A 26,591-nucleotide genomic window follows, 5' to 3' on the forward strand; every position below is an offset into this window, starting at 1 on the left:
CATGGAACCAAATGGTGCAAATGGAGCCGCTCGACGGGTCAAATGGTTTCGACTGTGCACCGCCTGCCTGCGCTGTGTGAATCTGGCAAACTAGCACAGCAATAAGGAACCACATTATTACGTGTTGCTCGGCTAGTTGGTTCATATATATTGTGATCTAATATGATGCAATACAATACGAACAGCACAGAAAGAGAATCTCTTCATTAATACTCTTCCCCATGCTTTTCTTGCTTCACATCATATCACACAAGGAGCCACTACTTCCTTAAGATGATAACTACATGTGACAATGAGGCAACAAGTGAAAAGTAGGATTTAAAGCTTTATTACTGAGAAAAATGCAATTCGGGATACTGTTCATGGTCCTTTTCTGGTCTAGTCGCGCCACAACCTGCAGAAATGGATAAAAAAGAAAGACAGCATTGTGTATGGAATCCTGAAAAACCTGTTGCCCTCAAAAGCTGGCACGACAGGCAAGCTGATATTAGATAAAAAGGCACCTCAATTTTAATATCCAGCAATCCAACCAGGTTGAAGAGAGTCACAATTTGCGGTTTATGTAGCTAAGGTTCAAGCAGCATTTCAGCAAATGCAAGAAAATTGTTCTAATCAGTATATATTTTTCGCTGTTCTGTCAATGTCAGCAATGTTCTCCCCCACGTAGTGATTCATACGTTTCACCAGTGCTGTCACGACGCTCTCGGGGAAACCTTGCTTTTAAAGAAACGCTCATGCAATACACTTGAAGCATTTTTGTCGAAATTAGTTCAGTGCATCATGCATATTTGCTACATTACACAAAAGCGTATACATATATCTGTGCAATCATTTAACTCAAACGAGTGTGCGTGACCCGTGCACTCGTGTAGTGCAGTAATGCAAATTAATTACAAGAGCTTTGGAAACGCGGAAACTTACCACCGATCTGCAAAATTCTGGCAAGGTAGTGGGCACACGTGCCGGCCGCGTTTGTCCACTTCACCATATAAAAACCCGCCGAAAAGTCGTCGTCAGGCTTGAAGTTCTTTATGTCTGTCACTGGCACAATTGCCAAATGTTTGTCGATTTCGTGCCGCACGAAGCACGCAAGGCGATCAGGACAAAGGGCAGAATGTAGTGCAGCACGCATGCACGACTGTTTTTGTTGCTGCCATGGTTGCTGCACCAATGCCTCCTTTGGCTGCACACACGAGCACATGTTGCTAATGTTGATGTCGATTATGCTGTCCCGTTCGGTCACCAAGGAAAAATGACGCTGAGACAAAATTTAATTCCAAGGAAGAATTATTTCAGAGATGTGAAATATAAAATTTAAACAATATTGCTAAATTACAAATTGCATTATGCCTAAAAGTTGTTTGAGTCGTGTGTTTAAGAAACACATAAAAAAGTGCAAGTTTTTTTTTTTACGGTTTAACATGATCAATACATCGCGACCACTTTTTTTTACGGTTGTTCCCCATTTACTTGCCCTCCAAATGCCAAATAGTGTCTTCCAATCTCACGAATCCAATCTCGAATCTCGCGTCCAAATCTCAAAAGAGAAATCTCAAAAGGAAAAGAGAAATCTGCAAATTTTGTACACAAGAGACATTAACATTTTCTCACTCAAATTTTATCCAAATGGTTTTGATAACTCCAATTGGACCATGTGGCAATTCGGATTTACCCAAATGGTCCTGCTGGAGACTCCATCTGGCCCAATTGGAAGGGAGGGTTTCCATATGAACCAATTGGCCGTTCTAACTGGTCCAAATGGTCCTGTTGGAGAAAACACTTGGTCCAATTGGAAATTGCCGTTTCCAGTTGGACCCATTGATATTTCCAAATGGTTTCAATTGTTTTTTTCGACTGGGTCATACAAATTCATCGAGGGACCCTCGATGCACGCTCGTGCATTTAGCCAGCCAAAAGGGCAGAAGCGCTCCGCCAAAATCAACCTTGTGGCTGTCAGTGTACGTCCCCGAATAAATTATGCTCGCCTCAAAACGGCACATTCAGCGTGTTCTTGTAGGCAGTGGCGTAGCAACAGGGGGGGCCGGGGGGCCGTGGGCCCCGGGTGCAAGGTGCCAGTGAGTGGGGGGGGGGGGGTGTCATATACGTCTGAAGACACCCCTCTTTCCGCCGGCTACACCCGGGGAGGGGGGGTGACAGAAGACATATGGGCCCCGGGTGCCAGACGACCTAGCTACGCCACTGCTTGTAGGATCAAACCATGGATCAAACCGACAGTATGCAGGTATACTATCACAGAACGCCTGCGTAGCATAAAGTTTTATTTTCGGTAAGGTATACTGAATGGTCGAATTGTTTAAATGTTCACATTATGCCGTCTAAGTTTCTCAATAACAGCGAATCGCAAGAATTAGAATTTCGCCTTCCGCGCCATTTCATTATCATCATCAACAGTTTGTATGTCCACGTGACGGCATTCATCGCTCGTCGCGTGGTTTGTTTGGATCGGCGCGGATCGCATGTGCTCTTCGCCACGCCGTTGCGCCGCCGAGCTATCCGACCCGATAACCAGCGGCTATCACGAGAAAATGATAAGCCCCGTTGAGGCACAAGAGCAGAGCCGGAAAGGATCATATTCGGGCGAGAACCATGCGCCGAAACGTGTTTTGCAAGCTGCTGCAACGGCAAACCTACAACGTCTTGTCGGAGAAGCGTCTTTGTGTGGTTTCGCTTCTCGCCTTCGCCGTTTTTGCTGTTTCAGCCTTACATTTTTGCGAGGTAAGTTACCAACCAATTTCCTCCTAATCATGCGATCGTGGGCCCTGCGAACCGGCGTGTTTTCGGCACGCCGTCTCTCACTGAGACTCCGTAGCACGTATCGGTTTACGGATGTCACGCATAAACGAACGGATTGGGTGTGATGCCAGGGAACTGCCTCGTGGAGATCAAATTTTCGCAACGTTTTTCTCTGCCACAGGTTGCGTTTGATTGGAGTAAGACCAAGTATGCTGCCGTCTTCGACAGATTCAGAGACAACATCGCCGGCGAGAACTACCAAGACAGGTTAGGGTCGCGTCATTTTGGTTCCATTTTGTGAACGTCTTGACGTTCGAGCGGGTCAGCAGCCTCTGTTTGCACATTGGCATGCAGTGGGTAGTTTGTGTAATTTTTTCTTTCAAACGTCCGACATCGCAGGCTGTGTCAAGACATGCCGATCGACGCTGTCTACACCTGGGTGAACGGCACGGACCCAGAGCTAGTGAGGAATCTGTCCCTCATCAGGAAACAACTCATGCTAGAGGCCAATAAGTCGAGGTAAGCATGCGCTGGAGTACTCAAGGACGTGCATCCAAACCTAAGTGTAGTAAATTATAGCGGTAAAAGTTCATGCTACCATAACTTCGCGATAGTTGAATTCGGGGGTTTTGCGTGCCAAACCGCGATTTGATTATGAGGCACGCCGTAGTGGGGGACTCCGAATTAATTTTGACCTCCAGGGGATCTTTAACGTGTACCCCACTGCACGGGGCACGAGCGTTCTTGCATTTCACCCTCATTGAAATGCGGCCGCCGCAGCTTTGATTTGATCCCGCGATTTCGTGCTTAGCAACTCAACACGGTAGCTGCTAAGCCACCGCGGCGGGTTACTTCGCAATAGTTGCCCCCTGATCTGTTGAGTGGAAGCTGCGGTTTTGTATTTATTACTGTTGTGTGCTTACCCGTTATGCGGTGATATCTATTTGTTTAATATTGTATCTGGCGTGGTATTTCTTTCTGAAGTTTCATTTGAAATTTTTCTGTATTGGTAAACACAGCTCTGAGGTGCTAGAACGTTGTTGAGTTTCACTGTTCATAGTGAAAACAGACTCGCTATTTCTGTAAGGAACACCGAATGCATACGTATTTTGCAAGCACTGTCAACAACATCTGTATACGTTGCTTGACCCATGTGCACTGTCCAATACTTTGCTTACAAAAACATGATAATCACATGGCATTGCTATTTAAAATTGATAACACCTGTCTTACTCGGTCACACTTTAATAGGGTCACTTTTTCCGGTAATTCAATTCCTGTAATTTGAATACACATGTGCCCTGGCGCAGTTATTGTGCATCCACTGTATTCATGCCTTACCCTAAGGTTGACAATTTGCATTACATGCAGCACTTCGAAACTGTAACAACTCGCTGGTGTGCTGTACTATACTGAAATGTAAAAGGGAACACAGGAGCAGAGTAACACAGCCTCAAACCTAACTTGGAGCAATGTGCGATAAACTGCACCTGTGTTTCTAGAATGTGGGGAGCATCTTGTCACCGGCTGCAGCCATAACAACACATTGACGTTTCTCAATGACTAATAATGCGCTCAAGTGTAGTAGTGTTTTAGTAGTGTCTTAGGACAGAGGAGAAATGGCATTTATATTTCATTGAAGCATAGAAAGCAAGACTATCTCGTCTATGACATTTTTGGAAAAAGTTGGCAGTGATGAGGATAGCCCGCAAAAGTTGTTCTTTAACTGCAACTAATCGCCACAAATAGGCAAACAGTGTGAGTGAAAGTTAAATGCTCCTTCATCTTTCCCCTTGTTTCTCTGGTTCCATCTTCAGCTACAAGAGGTCCAACGGTGTACACGTGCTAAGTAGAATTAATCAACGTTAAGCCAGTGTGCCAAAATGTAGTTTTAAAAAAGGGAGCCACATTCAGTGGAATGTTGCCAAGTACATTATGTAAGCTGACTTTGTTTTCTGTTGTTGATTCACCTGCATAAGATGAGGTTTTAGCTGTTGACAAAAGTGAGAAGAGTGATTGGGTGGGCAGGACGACTTGCTACCTTATATTAGGTGAATGATGGTGATGCTAAGAGTTGAGTGATGGTGATGCTAAGAGTTGAGTGGTGGAGCCTTGGTGTGACAGTCAATGCGAATAGATGCGACAGCGTTTCCACAGGTGACTGCTCGCTTTCATTTTGTTGCGATAAGAGTAGTCTCACGATAAACTCTTTGAGCTTTTCTTAAAAGATTATGCAAAGTTGCCGTCAGATATTGCTTGCAGTTTGAAAAACTGGCGGCCCGTTATACGAACTGTCTATGGACTTCAAGGGTCCCGGAGAACTGGGAGAATGGAAACATTATACTAATCCGCAAAAAGGGAGATGTTAAAGAGTTGAAAAATTATAGGCCCATTAGCTTACTTCCAGTACTATAGAATAAGGTCAACACTGCACTTAAGTCAACCAGGGGAACAAGCTGGCTTCAGGAAGGGATACTCTACAGTGGATCACATCCATGTCATTAATCAGGTTATCAAAAAAATCTTCTGAGTATAATAAGCCTCTCTATATGGCTTTCATAGATTACGCAAAGGCATTTGATTCAGTAAAGGTACCAGCAGCCAGAGCGGCATTACGTAATCAAGGAGTACAGAACGCTTATGTAAATACCTTGAAAAATTTCTGCAGAGGTTCTACAGCTACCTTAATTCTATGCTAGAAAAGCAGGAAGATATGTTTAAAAAAGGGGGTCAGACAGGGAGACACAATCTCTCCAATGCTATTCACTGCATGCTTGGAAGAAGTATTCAAGCTATTAAACTGGGAAGGCTTAGGAGCAAAGATAGATGGCAAATATCTCAGCAACCTTTGGTTTGCCCATGGCATTGTTCTATTCAGCAACAATGCAGACGAGTTACAAAAAATTATTTAGGACCTTAAGAGAGAGTGTAAGAGTGGGGTTGGAAGATTAATATGCAGAAGACAAAGATAATGATAAAGAGCCGGGCAAAGGAACAAGAGTTCAGGATCGTCAGTCGGCCTCTAGAGTCTGTGAAGGAGTATGTTTATCTAGGTCAAATAATCGCAGGAAACCCTGATCATGAGAAGGAAATTCACGGAAAAATAAAAATGGGTTGAATCGCATATGGCAGACATTGCCAGCTCCTGACTAGAAGCTTACGATTATCATTGAAAAAGAAGGTGTACAATCAGTGCATTTTACCAGTGTTGACATATGGGGCAGAGACTTGGAGACTGACAAAGAAGCTTGAGAACAAGTTAAGGACCGCACAAAGAGCAATGCAACGAAAAACGTTAGGTGTAATGTTAAGAGACAGGAAGAGAACGGTGTGGATCATAGAGCAAACAGGGATAGCCGATATTCTAATTGACATTGAGACAAAGAAACAGAGCTGGGCAGGTCATGTAGTGTGCAGGTTAGGTAACCGGTGGACCATTAGGCTTACAGAATGAGTACGAAGAGAAGGGAGTGCAGTCGAGGATGGCAGAAGACTAGGTGGGGTGATGAAATTATGAAATTCGCAAGCGTTAGTTGGAATCGGTTGGCGCAGGACAGGGATATTTGGAGGTCGCAGGGAGAGGCCTTCATCCTACAGTGGACATAAAATAGACTGATGATGACGATGATGTTCACCCTGTGAAATGCAACCATCATGCATATTTCTATACATGTGTTTTTTTCTTCTGCTGAGACACAATATTTCCATTACCTAGAATATATGCATTTGTGCGTTCAGAAAGCATTAGTCAATAATGAAAAAACCAGTGTTTCTCACTTTTCTTGTTATAAAGTTTTAGTGTGAAGGTCAATGAAGGCAGGAGATTTGCTGCAGTAACTTGGCTAATTCATTTTGTAACACTTTAGCTGAGCTTTAATGTCATAGAGCCAACTTAAGTTTCCTGACACTTAGGAGTAAATAGGACTCAGACCGAATTAGTGCTTTGATTTCTTTGACTCATTTACTGTAAAAAGTGCTAATGAACCCCCAACTTCTTGATACATTTGGTAGATGATGTTGAGGAGAACCTTCCAGTACTCCTGCAAAGCTTTAAAAGAAATCCAGTGTCACCCAAAGTAGTCCCAGAGACCACAAAAGTGTTCTCAAAACTCTTTTTGAATGATTTTGCTAGTTTTTCCTTCATTTACCGAGTAATGTTTGAAATGTACATTACTGTTGATGTAATTTTTGTCTGGTCAAGCAGGATTCATTGTTGTATCTTATACATACTTTTTGCTTCACACAATCATAAATGAAATGACTTTGATGTTACTGTGATAATTACGACATTCTAAAGTAGACATCCTGTAGTGATTAGGAGTCAATACAGATGTGAAATAAGGATTGGAAAGAGCATCAGCTGAACGCTCTCCTGTCCTGGTCTCCCCATTGTTTCTCGTCCCATTACACTGTATGAACCGACTAGACCAGGCAACAAGTGTTGAAGCATTTAACAGTGCAAGTTTGTTTGTGCAAAGTGGCCATGGCATGATTTTTAGATTGCTTGACTTAAACCATAGTTATTGTTGGTTCAATCCAAGGTACATGCTTGGACATTTTTCTTGTCTTAAGTCATGCTGTGCTTGAAACAAAGCATAACGAGTGATTAGACTAATACAATGAAATTGCTGCCTAGGTTCTAACCGCTGTTTGCAGTTAAATTGTAATGCAACTTGTTTTATGGGATGAGGCTACCTTTCCTAAAGTGAGCTTTCTTTTTTTGAAATAGTGAATGCCAAGTCACATTTTTTGCATTGTTAGTGTAAGGTATGCATATGATGTACTTTGTGTTCCTTCATGTGTTGTGGATTTTTTTGCAAGCGCAAGTTGCCAATGTGTAATGCAAACAACTAATGGAGGAATGTTTGCAAAGTGCTTCCACTGCAGGTATCATTCAAAGTTGTCTCAGCTGTTTACCTCACCAACTCCATTTTAGTTTTGGTACATGTTGTTTAATGCTTTCTACATCTCTGTCAACGCTACATAAGGTGCAAATACAGGCTGTACTACCAGCATCATGCGGCCTTACCTAGTTGACACTATGTGCTTTTAGTTTCAGTTTTAATAGCGCACAGTCTTCTGCATATACATTTCTAAAACGTGAAATTTTCAAGACGCTACTGCAATGTGTGAATGAGACTTTCTTGAACAATTTATTTTCATGCTCGCATAGTAATCATGAGAGAAGGAAAACATCGTCACGTATTACAACTTGGTCACAGTATCTTCCTCATTTTTCTTTTTCCTTTTTATATTTCCTTAGTTTTAGGCCATACATGTATATACTTGTAACTTTATTGTTGGTATTTGCAAGCTTTTTATTTTTCTTTCTTCATGCATGTCCTGCATGTTCTTGCATTTTATCATGCTTCCTGTAAACCTGAGGCAAAATGCATGGCTGCTCCAGTTAACACTTGTCATCTTAGCGATAAAAAATGCAATGCTGACAAGTGTTGACTAACATGTATATCTCTCTCTTTTATATCTTCTTTGCTATCTTTGCTCCCTGTTCTTTTATCCTATTCTCCCTATATTCATGTGTCATACTTGTCTTGGAATGTTGGCACGAACAATGGCAGTGCGCCGAAGCATCCCTTTCGGACCCTGTCATCAAGGCCGTGCTGCGGGCAAGTATTCTATGCTCTACAGCTGCTACTCTTTGGCTTTCAATACGCCAGTGGCACGGACAGCTGCGAAAACTGTGCGCACTATAGACGGTCTCCTGCCTACGCTCCAGCAGCCTCAATCTCTGCCTGCGGAGATACATGTATTGTGAGGCGTGCGCGTACGCTTTTCACAGAAAGAGTATATTGTGGAGCTCTCATCATGATCTTCATCATGTCACCCTCCTTCCTCTTTACATCTTACGTCCGTTTTTCCTCCAAACCCCCTTCCCACTGTGGAGTAGCAGGAAAGAGACACATCACTCAGGCTGACCTCTCCACCTTTCTGGCACTAAGGTTCCCCTCTCTATCTCTTCTCCTATTCCTGTTAACTTGCAACGCTAGACAGTTAGGTGGTCAGCATAAATTCCCTTCCTTTATTTTTCTATTCTTACTTAATAAAAAGCAAAAAATCACTACTCCTACTATTGGTCATGTGTCCTAGTTCAGGGCAGACACAAAAATACCCCAATTAGCGTAGCCTGATAAATTCCTAGGTGCCATACTCGATTCGAAACTAAGTTTCATCCCCCACAAAAAACACCTCAAGGCCAAGTGCCTGAAAACAATGAACATACTGAGAATTCTCTTGCACCCAAATTGGGGCAGTGGCAGAAAATGCCTAATGAATCTTCACAAAAGTTTCATACCATTGTGTTTAGACTACTGGTCTGGGATGTAGTATCAGTCTTCTACACCAAGTGCCCTAAAAATGCTTGATCCTGTTCATCATTTAGGTATCTGCCTGGCAACAGGAGCTTTCAGAACTAGCCCGGTACAAAGTCTATGTAGAATCCAATGAGCGGTCACTCCATCTGCAAGGATAGTTCTCCAGTTTCATGTATTTCCTGAAAGCACACTCTAACCCTGCACATCCTTCTAACTAAACTGTAAATGTACGACATGTGCCACACTTTTTCGCAATTGTCCTATGGTGAGAGAACCTTTCCCGCTGCGTGTGAAGAACCTTGGCAAAGCAATGGCTGTCCCACTTCTTGAAAACCCTCTAATGGCTCCGGCCTAGCCGTTACCACCGTGGCTGTGGCAGCTGATTGATTGCGACACATCTTTTGTAGAAGTTACCTCAAATGCTCCAGAAATACACATATAAAGGCACTTCCCAGAGCGTCAGTCAACGTAATTGTCCCCGGAATTCTACATTGATGCTTTAAAGTCGCATGCTGGCGTTTCTTTATGCTGCAGTCAACCCATCCTTCCCGGAATCTGGCGGTCTGCACCTGGAAATAAGCATCCTTACAGCAGAGGCCTATGCACTGTTGTTGGCTGTAAGACAGATCAAGGAAATAAAACTACGAAAGGGAATAATATTTACAGATTCATTAAGTATCGTCAAAGCCTGAATGTCTGTACAAAAGATATAAACATATCATAATATACTTGCTACCTGGCCACAGAGGCATTGAGGGTAATATGCTTGCCGACAATATAGCCGCATCAGTAACCACAAAACCAAGTAATTCTTCCATGGCTGTTCCTTCCATAGATTTAAAGCCCTTCCAATGCAGGAAACTGAGGGGTGACTGGCAAGGTATGTTGGACACTGACACGCTTAATAAACTCAAGATTGTTAAGCCAAATGTAGGAAATTGGGCACCAGTAATGAAAATATGACAAACTGAGGTTCTTTTCTGCCATCTTACGATGGGGCACACATACAGCACTTGATCCTACAGTGGGAAACCGGTGGGAAACCTTCTGTCTGCAAAAAATGTGGCGCAAAGCTAACGGTCTTTCACGTCGTGCGAGAGTGTCGGAAAGTAGAAGCTCAAAGAAAAGAATACTTTGCCCCAGCATACAGACAATGCATTCCCCTCCACCTAGCAATGTTAGCCACTTTTTGACAGTAAGTTAGGTTTAACGTCTTTGAGAGATGTTGCTACATTGCATGTTATCAGCCCACGGGATTCGTGGCACATCCTCTCACTAGAGCCTGCTGCTGTAGTAGCATTTTTCTGAAGCCTGTGCCTCCCATGCCTTGCGTTCAAGAGCCCACTGGTGAGGTACAAGTGCTACTGTTACACGCTTACTACATCATTCCTTTGTAATAGAACCTTTATGGTCATAGCATACATCGCTAGTCATTGACATTATTTTAATACCTATACATTTTATGTACGTCACGGCTATAAATTTTTAGGCCTCTCTGCAGCCAAGTAACATCCGCCATTCAGAACTCTAAAATTTGTCCCATTCTGCTATTGACAATCCATTCATTACCTTTTTTCTTGGCGCTCTTTGGCCATATCTGTGCCACTGATATCCAGAAATCATCATCATCATCTGCTGCATTAACTCATTGGCTGTGCCGTTCTGCTGCTGAACACAAGGTTGTGGATTCGATTCCCGGCCACCGCATCCACATTCCGATAAGGGCAGAATGCAAAAAGGCTTGTTTACTTAGATTTAGAAGCGTGTTAAAGAACCCAGGGAGGTCGAATTTAATCTGCGGGCCCCCACTGTGGCTTCTTTCATAGTTTGTGTGTGGTTTCACGACGTTAAACTGCATAATTAGATTTTTTTAATTGGCTTTGATGATTGGTGCCCATGCTGTTCACTCCGCAGCCCAGCAGTGTGCCCGTTCAAGATGTGCGTCATGTCTCCAATCCTTATTCTGAAGCTTGACTCAAATGCCTCTTCGCTGCCCACCGTGCAAGATGGCGAGGTGGAGCGGGTCTTTCGGCTGTCGCACCACCTCAAAGAGCCACATTCACTTGTCGCCCTTCTCTACTCCTCTGTGGATGCAGGTAAAACATTTGGAACTCGATTGCTCTTCGCAGCTTTAATTCATTAATTCACTCGCGAATTTGCCACATCTAATGCAGGCACAAAAATTGTCACGCCTTCCTTGTTTCTACTGTAACGCCTTGATTTAAAATTTGTCCATTCTTGCGGCTTGGATTGCTTGTGAGTTACGCACGTTTAACTTAAGCATGACTTTGTTGGACTTGCTTGCATAGTGACAAGGCTGAAAGTTAGGTTTATCAGTATGTGACTGAATGAAATTAGGTTTATCAGTATGTGATTGGATGAAATGACCTCATTGTAAGGTGTGCTATCAAAAAAAGAAACAAGAGAAGACAATAAAGCTATCAACCGGAGCTCTGCTACGAAAAAAATGCCAGAAGAACATATAAAAAATTATTCACTAAATCAGCTCGTACATGAAAGACGCACACATGTACACCTCAAAATGACCAAAAACATAAAAGTTAGAATATGGAAAAAAAAAAAACATAGGGAGAAAAACTGGATTGCATAAGCTACCATGAAACAGCACATGGGGATGGCAGCTCTTTGCCATTGAAGTTTATGGATGTCCCACTGACAGCACATGCACCTCAAGCAAGTGCTGTGAGAAAACAACGTCACTTCGGAAAAGGTCACGGTATGGATTACTTCAAAAAGTGCTGCCATGTACATTCGATCCCATATGTACTAAACTCGGATATATTGAATTATTGACTGTGTTGGACAGTTGTTAGACCCCCTTAGAAATTGCATGTGAAAATATAGCACTGTGCCACGCATGTATTGAACTCTCATTCATTGCCACATTTTGTGTATCAAATACTCCGCTGCACCATAATGCTGCAAGTGTGCTTCTCCTAAAAGGTACGCGATCACTTCTCGTGTCATTGGAAATATTTATTGCCGACAAATTCGAGAGGACAGTGTTTTGGCTGATGCCGTCAAACAAGACATTGAATCTGCAGGGTCCATGTCTCAGCTTTGCTCGCTGCACATGTGGATGGCTCATGCAATGTGTGCCCATTCGTTATCGGCAAGGGCAGATAATCACTGTACTTCAAGAACATGAAAGGCTCTCCAGTCCAATACACATCCTACTGGAAACGTTGATTATACTAAATCTTTCCACTGAGTGGCTCTGGGCACTGGATGCCAAACTGGAGATGTCTGTGCCACGGGGCTCATGTTCCTATAGACCACGGCTTCCCGCGAATTGTAGTTTGTGTTTCCACAAGTGGCCAAAACAAATCTGGCCCCAACACCGACTTGGGCATGCTTTTACACTACAGTTCGTATTTAACAAAAGCACCGCATGCTGCATCCGCACTTCGCAGAAAGACCATTGCAGCAGCGGTTTGCAAGACTCATTGCTGTGCGATTCGTGGGACCGCAGTCCACACTGAGCTTGCTGCTTTCGTGCTTGCAGTACCATATTTACTCGCATAATGATCGCACTTCTTTGTCAGAAAAATTGACGCAAAATCAGGGGTGTGGTCATTACACGAGTTAAATTTCCCGCAAAAAGAAAAAAATTTTTTTTTCATCCCGCATTTGCTGCGGAACACCAAAACAAAAATGCCGGCCGGTGGAGCAAGCCGAACACGATTTTTTTTTCTTCTCGTGAGTACATTACGTGCATTGAAGCTGTTTCTTCCATGTCAGTAATGGATAATATCGTTAATATTGGCAAGCTTTCGCAATAACGTAGCCATGTCCACTCTGAGGGGACAGAAACAGATGGGCGCGCTTAGCTGCCAGTGACATAGAAACACATGGCCGGCATGCAGCGGAAACTGCGGCATCTGTCTTCACTACTATCCTAATACGGCACATTTCCACTAAGCGAGGGTAATAGCTTAGCTGGGTTACATGCGTCGGTGTATGAATAGAGTACACTTTTAACGTATCAGTGTAAACGTGGCTACTATCGTTGCCGCTCGTGATTTTTTGCGTGCCCACGAGTGCAGATGAGAAGAATCGAAAGGCGCCTTTTTTGTTGTTGTTGACCATAACTATTATAAAGCCCACACATAATAAAGGCACGTTTGGTTGCAGCTTTTTTTTTAGTCTTGGAAGTGCGGAAAGTGATGAAAGTAATGAAATGAGGCATCTACTTAAGAATGTTTGGTGCGTGCAGACCGCTTGGTTTGTCTTGAAGAGTAGTTCGCGTAACATTCCACAAATGGTAAGCGCAATCATTATTAGCTAGACTTGGCACACGACATATTGCTGCGGCAATTTCTGGGTGTAATCATTACATGGGAAATAAAAAAATCTAATTTTGATGTCAAAATTCAGAGGTGCGATCATTACGCGAGTGCGATCATTATGCGAGTAAATACAGTATTACATGTGAGTGGGAATAGATGTGAGTGTTCTGCAAGCTGAGACAGCCCCTTTCTAATCTCATAGCATCTGTCTAGTGTCGGCAGTCACCAATGCGGTAGCCGCAGGGGAAGGGCGGAGAATGAATGGGCCACGGGGCGCTGGAGCCCTGAGCGGCACACAGGAAGAGGTGGGCTGATGATAGTCATGAGACGTGATGACAACTGGTTCCAACAGGAAGGGAGAGCACAGAGTCAGTTATGAAGCGGAAAACTGACACAACAGTCTGGCTGGCAAACTTGTTGCCGATGCGTGGTGATCGGCCACGTAAGTGGCATATTGTAACAGGCATGTGACTGGGCACATTCACGTGCAGTTCACAGTTCAAGAGCGCTAAGGGTGGCATGTGACACATCTATGCATGCTGTTTTACTTCCGTACTGTCTACAGTTCTGTGTTGTCCTGAATAAAAATGTGGAGGACATAGACTTGCAAGGAGCACACCGTGGTCTCAGTGTGGGATTTAATTAAGGGTTAGCGTTGCGATCAGCATTTCAAAGATCATTCCATAGCACAAGCTACTCCCAACGTTAGCGTAAAGCAAATAATTTTACTTTTGTGCTTTTGGCACAGCCACGGAGAAGGAAATCGGTAAATTCCTTCTTTTTGCTATCTGTGCAAACTGTGCGAGATGTGCAGAGGTTTGAGATAAGCTTCAGATAGACATATTCAATATTTCAAATTATCGATATGTACATCAAACCGCTTCGCAAATCCGTTCGAGGTAATATATCGTGGATCGACCGTATTTGTATAGTACTGCAAAGTGAAGAATAGTGCCCTCTCACCTATTGAGCAACCAGCCATAGTAGCAGACTGGCTATGGCATTGCGCTGCGAGGCTCGAGAGTGCGGGTTCAATCCCAGCCACAGCGGCCACATTCCGTTGGGTGTGGAATGCAAGGACGCCCACGTACCATGCATTGGGTGCACATTGAAGAATCCCAGGTGGCCAAAACAAATCCGAAGCCTCCCTGCTACGGCATGCCTCATAATCAGATCATGGTTTTCACACCTGAAACCCCTGAATGTCATATTTTTTTTTTACCTACCGAATAGCCCCTGTAGTGCTAGCGGAAGTGTGTGAAGACGTATCTTCAGGAAGTTTTGATGTGAAAGCGTCAAATGGCTCATTCAGTGAAAAAGCCGGTGTCTGTAGTCTGTAGCAGGGAATCGGCACCTAAAGGTCCCATTGGCTGCGACATGGCTTCACGAGTGTGCCTTGATTGATCAGTGCGGATGAAAGGGCACAGCTGCTTCTACGTTGGTGCACCAGGTGTTGTGTTGCTTGAGGGGGGAGGGCATTGCTGAGACACCACGCTCTCGCTCTCGAAAGCCTGTGTTATGCGCACGTTCCTTGTCCATGCAAGCTTTAGCCTGCATTCTAACTGTGCGTTAGTGAAGACAAATCAAAAGGGCCTAGCATTGCAACGCGCTCGCTCGCTCGCCTGCAAGGAGTTCATGATTCGAAGGACCGCGCAGCGGCGTTCAATTGGACATCAGTGCTTCCACATTCACAACTCATAAGAAGAGCTTAGATGTCCTCAGAGTTTTTTACTGGCAGAATGCAGACTGTGCTTAAATGTTATAATAAAGGGGAAACTTTCTTTACCTATCCCTTTGGGGATTGATTTCAGTTAGTCTTTGGGAGCCAGGTAGGTGTCCTGCTTCGATGGCTCAGTACAGGGTCGCTTGATAGACTCAGCAGGGAATCATTTCACAGCTATAGCCAGCATTCTAATCCTAGCTGAAAATTAAGATAGTGAACTCTGGTGTTGCAATCATTCAGCTAGCTTGGCAATGATGGTTAGGAGATGGATTTTTCCGATTATCGTTCTTGTGGCCTGAAATGATTTTGTGGTTTTATTTACTGCACATTATCATATTCGGGCAATTTTTTTTTTTTGCCTACACTGGCTACACGAGTGCAGGAAATCGCCATATTTTTTAATTGGTGCTGGGAAAGTGTAGCCGTGCCCACCTACACATAGCCATTTTTTCATTTCAAAAGTGTAGCATGTAAACTACACTTTCCACCCCACAGTTTCGATGAGTATGAGTAGTCTAGATAGTCTAGGTAGCAGACAATGGACAAACAGGCAGCTGTTGCAAATGCAAGGCATCAGTTTGTTTGCTACTGTTGGTGCTGTCGGCATACAGTAGAACCTCGTTGATACGATCCCACTTGTCACGATTTCCTGACACCAACATTTGTAGCTGAGAACGCTAGAAATGGGCTGATAAAACTTCTTTTTTACCGGTTTATACCTTCCTAGAAAAAACAATCTTTCGGCACCAGCCTTCTGTACATCTCCAAACTGCGATCTTATAGTACTAAAGGTGTGCGACTTTTCCAAAATGATACATTTTCTGGCTGCTAAATCCCATTTGAACAATAAATGGTACGAGGCACATGTGATCGAGAATGGTAGGTGCCCACCACGGTAGCTTCCCCACAATACTCGCCTGCCCGTGTCATGTGAATATGCTGGCACGCACTCAGTTTCCTCTTCCAGTATTGGCAAATCTCCTCACCAGTCGTCACAGGTCGCATCCACAGCCGTCACTGCCAAGCCTATTGCACGTTTTTAATAGCTGATAACCGAAAACACGCTGCAGTTTCCTGTGGCAGAAGGCACGAAGTGAGTGTCATGTGTATCTCCGGCGGCATCATATTCTGGTGTTGCCTACCAGCTCCATATTGTTCTGGTTTCCTGTTGCCATTTTAAAACACCACGCATAGAAAACCGACGAAGCGCATATCAGGCCGGGCAGCTTGGCAGCTCGATGCAAGCCGGCGTTTTATGCAGCAATGATTCTCGCCGAGCAGGCATGTTAAATCTTCCTGCCAAAATATCCCACTCTGAGAAGCTGATGACCTGCAACAAATTCGAGGAGTGCAAACATAATTTTGCCAAAGCCGCAGAAATGACAAGTTGTGTCTCGGGCCACACTCGGGCCCACCAGCTAGGCCTGCTTTGGCATCTTGTGTTGCAGTGGTCCTCACAATACTTCGCATTACATAGATATCAACTAGTACAGCTGAGTTTACCAATTTTTCTTAGTGACTTGGGATCATACTTTTTCCCAGTTGGTACCGTATTTACTTGATTGTAACACGTCTTTTTTCATTATTTTCGTTGCATGAGCTCGACCCTCGTGTTCTATTCGAATAATGACAAAACTGATCATTTTAAAGCAAATATCCTAAATCTTGCAGTTTTTATCATTATGTTGGCAGCCTGTAGGTTGTCCCATTCCAATCTGTAAAGAAGTCGATCGAAGTGAAAACTTGTTTTTTGTTGGAATCGACACCATTTTCGCTATGCCTGTGAGTGGTGTTACTGTTACAATGCTGCAGCACCCTGTGGCCTTTTGCGCTTCGACTACATTTATTCATGATGTTATGGCAGCCTAGCGCATTCGGTATGACGCCCGCTTCGGGAGGCGAGCAATTTTGACGACCAAGAGGGTGGGAAACTCCACCGTGACTTAACCGCTTGACGTGAACGATTCAATTATCCACAGATGGCAAGACCAACGGAAGGCCCTCCTTATATCTGAAGCTGGCCGGAAGGGCTCTGTGGGCCTCGTGGTCTAGTAGTGTCCTCATATGAAATGGTTTTGCGGTCTCTTAATTAAGAAGTACTTAATTTCAAACAAGCTCGGAGATGATGTGATTTTTGGGCAATCACTTTCCGAGATAGTTTCGCTTTTGTGAGGCTTGCCTCATCCCAGTACCGATCCACTCAAAGTATGCGGCTGACAGCACCCTTAGCACTGATAGCAAGCTTGCACAATGCCAAAAACGCATCTTGGAGACGCTTTTGGTGAAAAATCGCGCGAAATTTCGCGAAATTGATCCCATCTCGTAAAAGGATCGCCCAAGAGAACTTGTTTGTTAATTGTGATTTCTTGAATAAAGGTCCCATTTCATTTTCCTTTCACCTCGTGTTACATTTGCTTTCTTTTTTTGCTTCGCTTGACCGGAAAGTCGACCATCGAGTTACAATCGTGGTCACGTTACATTCAAATAAATATGGTACGCTTCTTCTTGCATTTTTTTTCCCTAAATGCATGAATGAGGTTCTACTGTAATACATGGCAACAGCAGTGAAGGTTCGCTGTGGTCCTGATGGGACCGTGTGCCACATAGGAAGGGGACGTTATCTGTCAAGCAGATAAAATTATGTGTCTTACTTTCGTACGGGGGTGAGGGGGTGCCTATACAGATTGGCTGTTTGATTCTGCGCTGTGTTATAAGCATCGTGAAGTTGTCTTCGTGCTCTGTGCATTCACAATGTATTTAGCTCCAGTTTGTCTTAATTTGTTGCTGAAAGGAAACTTATAGACTAGCTTTTAGTGTTCATTCAATGCCATGTATGCAGCCAGTGGGTGCGAAGCGAGGGGATATGCGAAGTCGGGCACTTTTTGTTTGCTAACGGAGGAGACTACACGCAGTCCGCTCTGATTGGCTACAATCCAGTCAGCCAAGTGCAGCACAAAATGTCATAGCCTCTGCCTCGCACTGCAGTCATCTGCATGAAACTGCGCAACGTGTAGGTAAAAAATAGCCGTTTCCGAATTCGGAAGGCAAAAAAGACTGCGTCCATGCAAAGTTATTGAATATAGTTGCATATATAATGCAATATATTGTTGAAAATGAACTGCTTGCAAAGTGGCAAGGTCGCTTGAAGGCACAAGGATGAAGTTTAGGGAACTCCATGTACTAACCATCCTTTCCATACCGGGAGAACTACGATGCTTGCAGCTCCCATAGACACCAGCGTCAAAGTTCCCCTTAGTAATTTTTGTTCGAAACTGTGCTTGCAACCACCTCTGTTGAACCCAAATTATACAATTTTAGTGCTACAAAACTGGCCGTAGATGGGAATCCGCGCTTAGTGAAGCTTTTTTTGTGGCCTCTGCATGTCTAGATTGTCTGTCTGGCTAGTCATGGTGCTATGTCGTGTTTGTGTCTACAAGGCCTGCCATAGCGGCTAAGGGCAATTGCAAGGTGCATTGGTCACGAAAATCTGTTGAGCGAGGTGTGATGAAAAACTGCTCAAAGTTTAATATCGTGATCCTGTGTTTCATCTTGCTGGCTCACCAAAGCTTAGTTTACAGTGATTACCAGTGCATGGGATCTGCGTTTCTTTTTTTTTTTTCATATTCAAATACAGTCATTTGCTTTCTGATATTACGATCGAATTCCATTATTTCGACTCTGGTTAATTAGATTTTTTGGTTATTTCCTTTATTTACGAGGGCTGCTCAAAAATTTTTTTCTTGCTGAGTTTCGGTATAGAGTACGAAGTTTCTGGCTAACCATTTTTAGCCTACACTGGAGTGACAGGCTACGAGCGTCATTTGTTAGTTCAGAGCACGAACACGGGGCAAGAAGGAAAAAGTTTGGCAGGCAACTTGCATTCTTTTGAAGACACACTGAGAGAAGACCGACTGATTTAAGATCTCCAACTCCAGGAGTGTCAGACACGTGATGTAAAGCAAATGAAATATACACGTATGGTAGACATATGACGAGAGCTATCTGTACTAATTCCAATAGAAGCCATATGTGGCTTCGGATGAATCCCCACTTCCAGTTTTCTTTCTGATGTTTCTCCCTGTTGCTGGGAAAGCTTCTGCAAAACACTTTTTCTTTTCGTTAATTATTCCCATTCTTCACATGTTTTGCACAATTACATAGAAAAAAATAATTTCAGGTATTTTATATGTGCTGTCATTAAAAAGTTCATTTAAACCCGAGCAAAGGTCCCAGCAGGTGCCCATGCATTTCTACGGGCCCAAACTTTAATTATTTCCATTCTAAGATTGGCGATCGCCTGATAATTCGAACTTGACAAGTCAGCATGCACATGCCTGACTCCTATGATACCCTTTTTCGAAAATTTGGCCGTAAATTGCGTGTGTGATGCAATCTAATCAAAACCATGTTTGTGGCATTTGCATGTTTTACCATATAACACTGTTGTATTGCAGAAAAGCTGACATTAGGAAACCAGCCTTCATTGTGAAACATCTATTAGACACTTGCCAATTTGTCCTACTAAAAAAGCGGGGGCTAATTAGATTTATGCTTTAGGCCTATGAAAGCTGGTGTGCATTTGATTCTGAGGTGTGCTAGAATGGGGCAAATACTGACAAATGAATTAATTAGCTGTGTGTTCTGGCACTTTTTCTGCATCTTGTCTAATTTGACCTGCCCAATAGTTCGATCGATTTCGTCGGTCTTGCCGAGGTTGATTTTTAGTGGAAGTCAGCTGTATTAGAATTGTGACTTAAGGCAATTTATTTTAAGGGAAGCTGGTTCCATGCTTTTAACATGATGGCACCAAACGTCTCGGGGTGGCCAATTTTTTTGCGGAAGCTATTTCTTTGGTATAAGTGGCACATTTGTTGTTCTAAATCGCAAAGCTGTCAATTTAATTTAACTTTGTCCCTGCCTTTAGCAACCCTTTTGAATAAATTATCATGAATATGAGCAAGACTTGAGATATGTGGGGTTAAATTGCAGCTCACTGACTTAAGGTGCCTTCGACTCTGTTACAGCCAAGCAGGTTGCTTCAGCTGGTCACACCCTAGTGTCTGGAAGGAATGCCTCGGTCAGTGTGACCTTTGTGACAGCTGACACAGCAGCTAGTAACACTGTCCCTCTGGACGACATGCTCATGGTGTCGGGGATCTCGTCTGGAGTGAGCGCCCACGATGTGACCGAGAAGTTATCTTATGCGTTGCAGGACGGCGTTGTCAAGGTAATTCATATAGAAGTTGCCAAAGTCTTTTGGACTGTTGTTCACCCATGAGTAAATTTGCTTTAGAGATTTTGTTGGCTCTTCTGTGCTGTAAACGTGTTGAATGACCTGATTTTATCTGTGAATGTTGAAGAATTTATACGTCTTTCTTCTTTTATGGCTGTGGAGGTAAAGCTTGCTCGGGATTCAATGTGTTTTCATTTTAAACACCATTTCCTCCCTCCTCACACGAAGATGTTTAAACATTACTATTATTTTATTTTCATGCAAGAAAAGTTTGGGCAGTTAGCAGTTAATAGTAAATGCTCGAAATAGTTGAATGTGCTAATTGGTGTAGGTTTCATTCATTTCCACTTTAACCCGTTTTGTGCTAGATAATTTACTGAAATTTGACCAAAAGCTGCCATATTCTTTACTGCACAATCCTTTACAAAAATGAGTGTAGACAATATTTTTAAGCATTTATTATAACAAAATTTTAACCCTTTAATTTCAAAAGTTAGATGCTATACACTATACAAGAAAGTGAAGTGCATTGCCAATGAGCGAATAAAAACTGCAATAAAATGAAAAGTATTGTTGATAAGCTTAGCATGTCATTCATCGATGTTACGAAATATGCGTGGACAAACTTCACTCGTGCATGATGCGGAAGTGGTTACAAGGTTTGAAAAGTGTGTAAAAAGGCATAAATGCACTTGTGTCTGTGAAAAAAAAAAAAGCTTGAATCTTTATGCACTGGCGTGAAGATGCAAGTAGGTGTTTGCTAACTTGCCATTTATGTTACATCAATACGCACTTTGGCATTCTTCAGGTTCAGTACTTCATGCTTGAGCATCCTCCTTGAAACCATATGTTGTTAGAGTCACGTAAAAAATGATGCTTGCAGTCAAATGAAAATGCAGTTGGTCTGTTATTTGTCTTATGGTATCTTATAGCCATAATGCTTAATCACTGTCAAGCATTTGGTACTTTACTGGCTTCCTTTTGTTTACGTTTGATGGAAAACTTTTTAGCATTGAATGGTGTTTTCCACTCGCACAGGTGTACATGTACGAAGACGAAAGCCTGGCCCTGGTGGTAACTTCAGGGAAGTCAGCCACTGAGACACTGTCCAAAGTGAACGTGTCGCTCAAGGCACGCTTAGTCACAATCAGCCGGGTCTCCCTAGTCATTGATCCCTTATCAGTGAGTAGTGATCTTCTCTGTCAGATTGACATGACGCCATGTTTTTCGATGTTCTTTTGACCTTGTTATCTTGCACACATATTAACTGATGAAGCACACATAAGTGATTAAACCCAACTCTATTTGTGCAGGAAAATGAAGACCTTGTGGCAAGCCGGTTTGCTGATAATGACGTGAGTGTTAAAAACATTATCTTCACAAGAAAGTTCTTTAAGCAATCTTGTTTTGCAGTTGAAGATGCAAGCTGTCCCTATTTAATTTCTTTTGTAATGTGCTTGAGTTATCTACTGTGTGTTTGTTTGGTTGCTTGTGTGGGTAATGTCTCCAGATTTTTTTTTTTGTCACTTCTTTTGAAGCAAAATATGGTCACTCGGAGTTGTTAGGTGCGGATAAAGTGTGCATTCGTGTTGTTAGTGTCAGTTTTAATTTTAGTTACCGGCAGATGGTGCTGTTTTACTCTGTCCATGCGTGGAAGGATCGTCTGCCATTGATGTCCACCTTTTTGCCATTAAAGTTCTCTTTTTCATTCTTATTTAAGAAAAAGCAAAACTGCTAGTTCCCTGACACGACCTACTCTGAGCAGTAGTCGTGCGACATGCATATTGAAATAAAATAGGGCTTAATAAACTGAGGTTGTGCGTGCAAATCGGGCTGTACTATACTCGCGGACAACTTTTTTTGGCTATGAAGCGAAAGCTATGGGGGCGGAGCTTCTGCACATGACTGTATTCATATGCAATGTGATCCGGGTGCACTCGGCACCGGTTTCGGCTTCGCCGACCTCGCACATCCTCTTTACTTTAGTGAAGACAGATACAATTAACTCGGCATGAACACTGTTTATTCACATCCGATATGTACCAAGTTCTGAACAGCAAACATCACAGCCTGCAATGGAGCTCCGAAGCAGCCGAGTGGCGTCGGTTAGGACTTGGACGCGCAACCGACTCTGGCGTCGGTAAAGCCGGTGTAGCAGTCTTCTCTCTTGCTCGTTTGTACATGCCGATGGTTGTGATTTCCAGATGGCATAGCTTGGTTTCCATGCAGACTCTCCAAACATTTTTTTGTGCTTCAACAGTCTTTTGTTGCTAAAGTTGGTCAATAACCTCTCAGAGGAGTTGATTGGCGGGACAGCAAGCGACAAACATTCACCAGAAGACATGGGCACCATATTGTGTTTCATGAATGTGCAAAAAGTGCGATGGTTTCAGGTGTGCGAAAACTCGAAAGATCAAACTAAGAATACAATACCAATAGTTGACTGGTGAATGTTACATATTGTTTCAAATTAGATGCTGTAAAAAACATGTGAGAAAACATGAACAGAACTGCAGGACTACTTCCAGCAGCGGTGAAAGAGGCGCGCTTAGTTTCCATAGCCTTCGCTTCATAGCCAAGAAAAATTGTCCGTGAGTATACGTTTCATGTGGTCTTGCCTAATTTACGCTAAGTACTTTTATTCTCTGCTTTAATAAAGCACTGTTTTTCTACATGTACATTCTTAAGATGTGAAATTTACGAGTCCTTACTGCAATGTCTGAATGTGACTTTTTTGAACAATATATTTTCATTCTCAAACAGCAATCATGAGAAAGGAAAACATCATCACATATTAAAATTTGCTTACTCTAACTGTTTCTTTTTCCTGTTATACCCCCTTAGTTTTAGGCCATACTTGTATGTACTTTTAATCTTTTTGGTGGTATTTGTGAGCTTTCTTATTTTTATTTCTTCATACATGTCCTGCATGTTCTTGTATTTTATCATGCTTCCTGTAAACCTGAGGCAAAATTCATGGCTGCTCCAGTTAACATTTGTCAGCTCAGCGATAAGAATGCAGTGCTGACAAGTGTTGACTAACACATCTCTCTCTTTTCGACCTTCTCTGCTATCCTCGCTCCCTGTTCTTTTATTCTATTCTCCCTATTCGAGTGTCATACTTGTCTTGGTATGTTGGCACGAACAACGGCAGTGCTCCAAGGCATCCCCGTCGGACTTTTTCGTCAAGGCCATGCTTCGGGCAAATAATCGATGCTCTGAAGCTGCTACTCTCTGGCTTTCAATACGCCAGTGGCACGAACAGCTGCAAAAATTATGTGCATTATAGATGGTCTCCAGTCAATGTTGCAGCAGCCTCTATCTCTGCCTGCGGAGATACATGCATTGTGAGGCGAGCGCCTATGCTTTGCACACAAAGAGTATATTGTGAAGCTCTCATCATGATCTTCATCATGTCACCCTCCTTCCTCTTCACATCTTAGTTCTGTTTTTCCTCCAAACCCTTTTCCCAGCGTGGAGTAGCAGGCAAGAGACATTTCACTCAGGCCAACCTTTCCTGCCATTAAGGTTTCTCTCTCTCTCTCTTATCCTATTCCTGTTTGCCTGCAATGCTAGACAGTTAATTACAGTGTGATCTGTAAAAATTCCCTTCCTTTATTTTTCTGTTCTTATTTAATAAAAAGCAAACAATGACTACATCCTGGTCTCGGTCATGTGTTCTAGTTCAGGGCAAAAATGACAGCTCCTGAACTGAAAATACCCCAATCAGCATAATCTGATATTTGTTCAGGAGCAAGGTGACAGCTGTGCCTTCACTTCTTCCTGTGCTGCAAAGTGCTCGTGTCAAAAGTGACTTTTTCTGCCCGTCAGGAACTCAAGTATTCGTTGCGGTCCCTGGAGCGGTTTGCCCCTTGGGTACGCAAGGTCTACATTGTCACCAATGGCCAGATCCCCTCTTGGCTCAATTTGGACTGCCCTCGAGTGGCCATAGTCACCCACGAGGTACTCGTGCCACATACTCGAAAAAGCTTGCACCTTTTAAAGCTTACCTTGTCCCCAAACAATAGTCGTTATCTATACTGCATGCCTTTCCTTTCTTTAATGCTGTGCACCTGTTACTTCCAGTCCACGAATGGCATGTGCGTTATCAGTATCACATAGCATTCTTGACAGGAAAGTAGTGAGCGCAGAGTTGCAAGCAAGACAGATGACGAATGTTGTTTGAAGATGGGGTACACCCCATAGCATGCAAACTTTTTAGAGTCTTTCTTTCTTTTCTTTTTGTCCCTACAAATGTTGCATAACAGCTACATCAGAATAACCTCAGTTTTCTCTTAAGGCTTGGCAGTTTGTGTAGTTTTCTTGTTCAGGTTGACCAAGTTTGCTGCATCAAAAAGAAAATGCAAAGAAGCATTTAATGCTGGCCATTAAAAGTTGAATTCAATGGAAATGAATGGAAGAAATCCAACTGTATTTGGATTTCGTTCACTTAGATTTGATGCAATGCCAATACTAGTGTGACGAAAACATGGCATCAAGTGCTGCTGTCACAGTATTTGTTGACATGCTACCAGGGCTCAAGCAAATATAGGGGGGGGGGGGAGGCTACGACGCATTTTCCAAGTAGGCAGTGAAAGACGCTGCAGTGTGATGCGAGAGGCAACACGGTCTTGCCGGTTTGTGCTTCCTGCCATGGAATTACGTTGTAGACTTGCATTGTACAGCTCATTAATCCACTGTTATGCCAAGGTCCAGAAATGTAATTTGTGTGCAAAATGCAGAAAGAGAGGAGACGACTGACAGCTGTTGGCTTGATTTGCTGCACAAATCAGCAGTTCAAATGCCTAGGGGTTATATTTTCCTCCAATACGTCATGGGATCATCACGTTAATTACGTCTCAAACAAAATAGCTCAAATCACTGGCGCTATAGGTCGTTTAAAAACATCCTACCTACACAAACTAAAATGCTGGTTTACAACTCAATCTTCAACTCGCATTTGAATTATTGCCACTTAGTTTAGGGTACCACAACCTTCACTAACCTTGAACGCATTACCTAATCCAAAAAAGGTATCTCCGACATGTGTATAATACGTCATACCGACATCCAAGTGCAGCTTTATTTAGTCATTCTAGAGTAATTAAAGTACATAATCTCTATAAATATTGTCTCAGTGTCGTCTTTAAATCGGAAATTAGGAATAATATAACCAATCTCAGGAAATTAGCAGAACTAAAGAAGAAAAACGTTAAGCTATCCAACAAGACATGGCGAGGAATGGATACTACCGACACCTCAACTTAAACTTGGACAAGAACGCCTTCACTATATTCTTCCATCTCTTCTTAATGGTTATAGTCTCATTAATTTCAATTTGTTTTCTTGTTTGCGCCAGGAGCTTCGTACTATGTGTTTAAATAACATGGCTTGAGTTTACTTGTGTGCACGTATTGCCGTTTCGTGTATCCTTCAATGATTACTTGATATACTTATCTGTTTGTTTTTTTGTACAAGTTCCAGTACTGCCTCCCTGCTGAATTTTAGGTTTGTAGACTTGTCAAGCTACCCTGGTGTAGCTTTTTTCTGCAACCCCTCCATCTGTACTGTAAGATGGGAAAATAAATTGAAATTGAAAAGTAATTATTATGCAAATCAGTTGGAAGTAAGTAACGTGCACGGGATTAATAGATTGCTCTTTGTTTCTGTTGGCCACGCTAATATTCAGTGCAACTGTGTGTCATTTACCTTTCACAGAAAGCATACTTGCTTCATATTTTTGTATCTGTGAGGCTTAAGAAAATGGATAATGCAATAGCAATGGACTTGTGGTGCTAGCACACTGTTTGTTGCCCTCATGCAAAACTCACCTTAGGCTTCTGTTAGTACCACCTCCTGTGGTGTGCAATTCAGGACGTAGCACCGTGAATTTCAAATCATCTTGTGAGCTTTGGCATTGGAAGTTTCTGCTTGGGAAGTTGCAATAACTTGCATTATTATAGTTGCTAACTGATAGTTCGGACAGCGTTATTTTGAACATGCTTAATTGGACAGCTGCACAGTGCCACCACTGGTCCCATATACCATATTTATTCGAATCTAAGCCGATAGTTTTATTCAAATAATCATATTCCAAACTCTAGGGTCGGCTTAGATTCGAGGATATTAAAAAGCGCGCCAGTTTTTCATTGAAACTGTTAAATATAGTGCCTAGCTAGTGCCATCTAGAAAATTCAGTATCGCAGCCGCTACTAGCCGTGCCAGTAGCCAACTGTACA

At 42.9% G+C, this 26,591-nt stretch overlaps 1 protein-coding gene and 1 long non-coding RNA gene across 4 annotated transcripts in view; one reads left to right on the top strand and one right to left on the bottom strand.

Annotated features, from left to right (window-relative positions):
* Positions 1-307: 307 nt before the first annotated feature.
* On the bottom strand, positions 308-1,424 carry LOC142579950 (uncharacterized). The gene is made up of 2 exons (XR_012827513.1): positions 922-1,424; positions 308-394 (listed from the first exon to the last, which is right to left on the bottom strand). It is a non-coding gene; the product is annotated as an uncharacterized LOC142579950 (long non-coding RNA).
* Positions 1,425-2,454: 1,030 nt separating this feature from the next.
* Gnptab (N-acetylglucosamine-1-phosphate transferase subunits alpha and beta) overlaps positions 2,455-26,591 on the top strand; it is a 122,111-nt gene continuing 97,974 nt past the window's right edge. For 2 of the 3 annotated variants that reach the window (XM_075690633.1, XM_075690634.1), the window contains exons 1-8: positions 2,455-2,736; positions 2,936-3,021; positions 3,154-3,273; positions 11,001-11,182; positions 20,144-20,346; positions 21,391-21,534; positions 21,666-21,707; positions 24,184-24,315. In XM_075690633.1, coding sequence (XP_075546748.1) covers positions 2,608-2,736; positions 2,936-3,021; positions 3,154-3,273; positions 11,001-11,182; positions 20,144-20,346; positions 21,391-21,534; positions 21,666-21,707; positions 24,184-24,315 — 1,038 coding nt within the window. In that variant the 5' untranslated portion in view covers positions 2,455-2,607. The remainder of the gene's footprint in view (positions 2,737-2,935; positions 3,022-3,153; positions 3,274-11,000; positions 11,183-20,143; positions 20,347-21,390; positions 21,535-21,665; positions 21,708-24,183; positions 24,316-26,591) is intronic. The other variant, XM_075690635.1, reaches the window with a different exon arrangement.

The sequence above is a fragment of the Dermacentor variabilis genome, chromosome 4, assembly GCF_050947875.1.
Source record: "Dermacentor variabilis isolate Ectoservices chromosome 4, ASM5094787v1, whole genome shotgun sequence".
Classification (NCBI taxonomy): Eukaryota; Metazoa; Arthropoda; class Arachnida; order Ixodida; family Ixodidae; genus Dermacentor; species Dermacentor variabilis.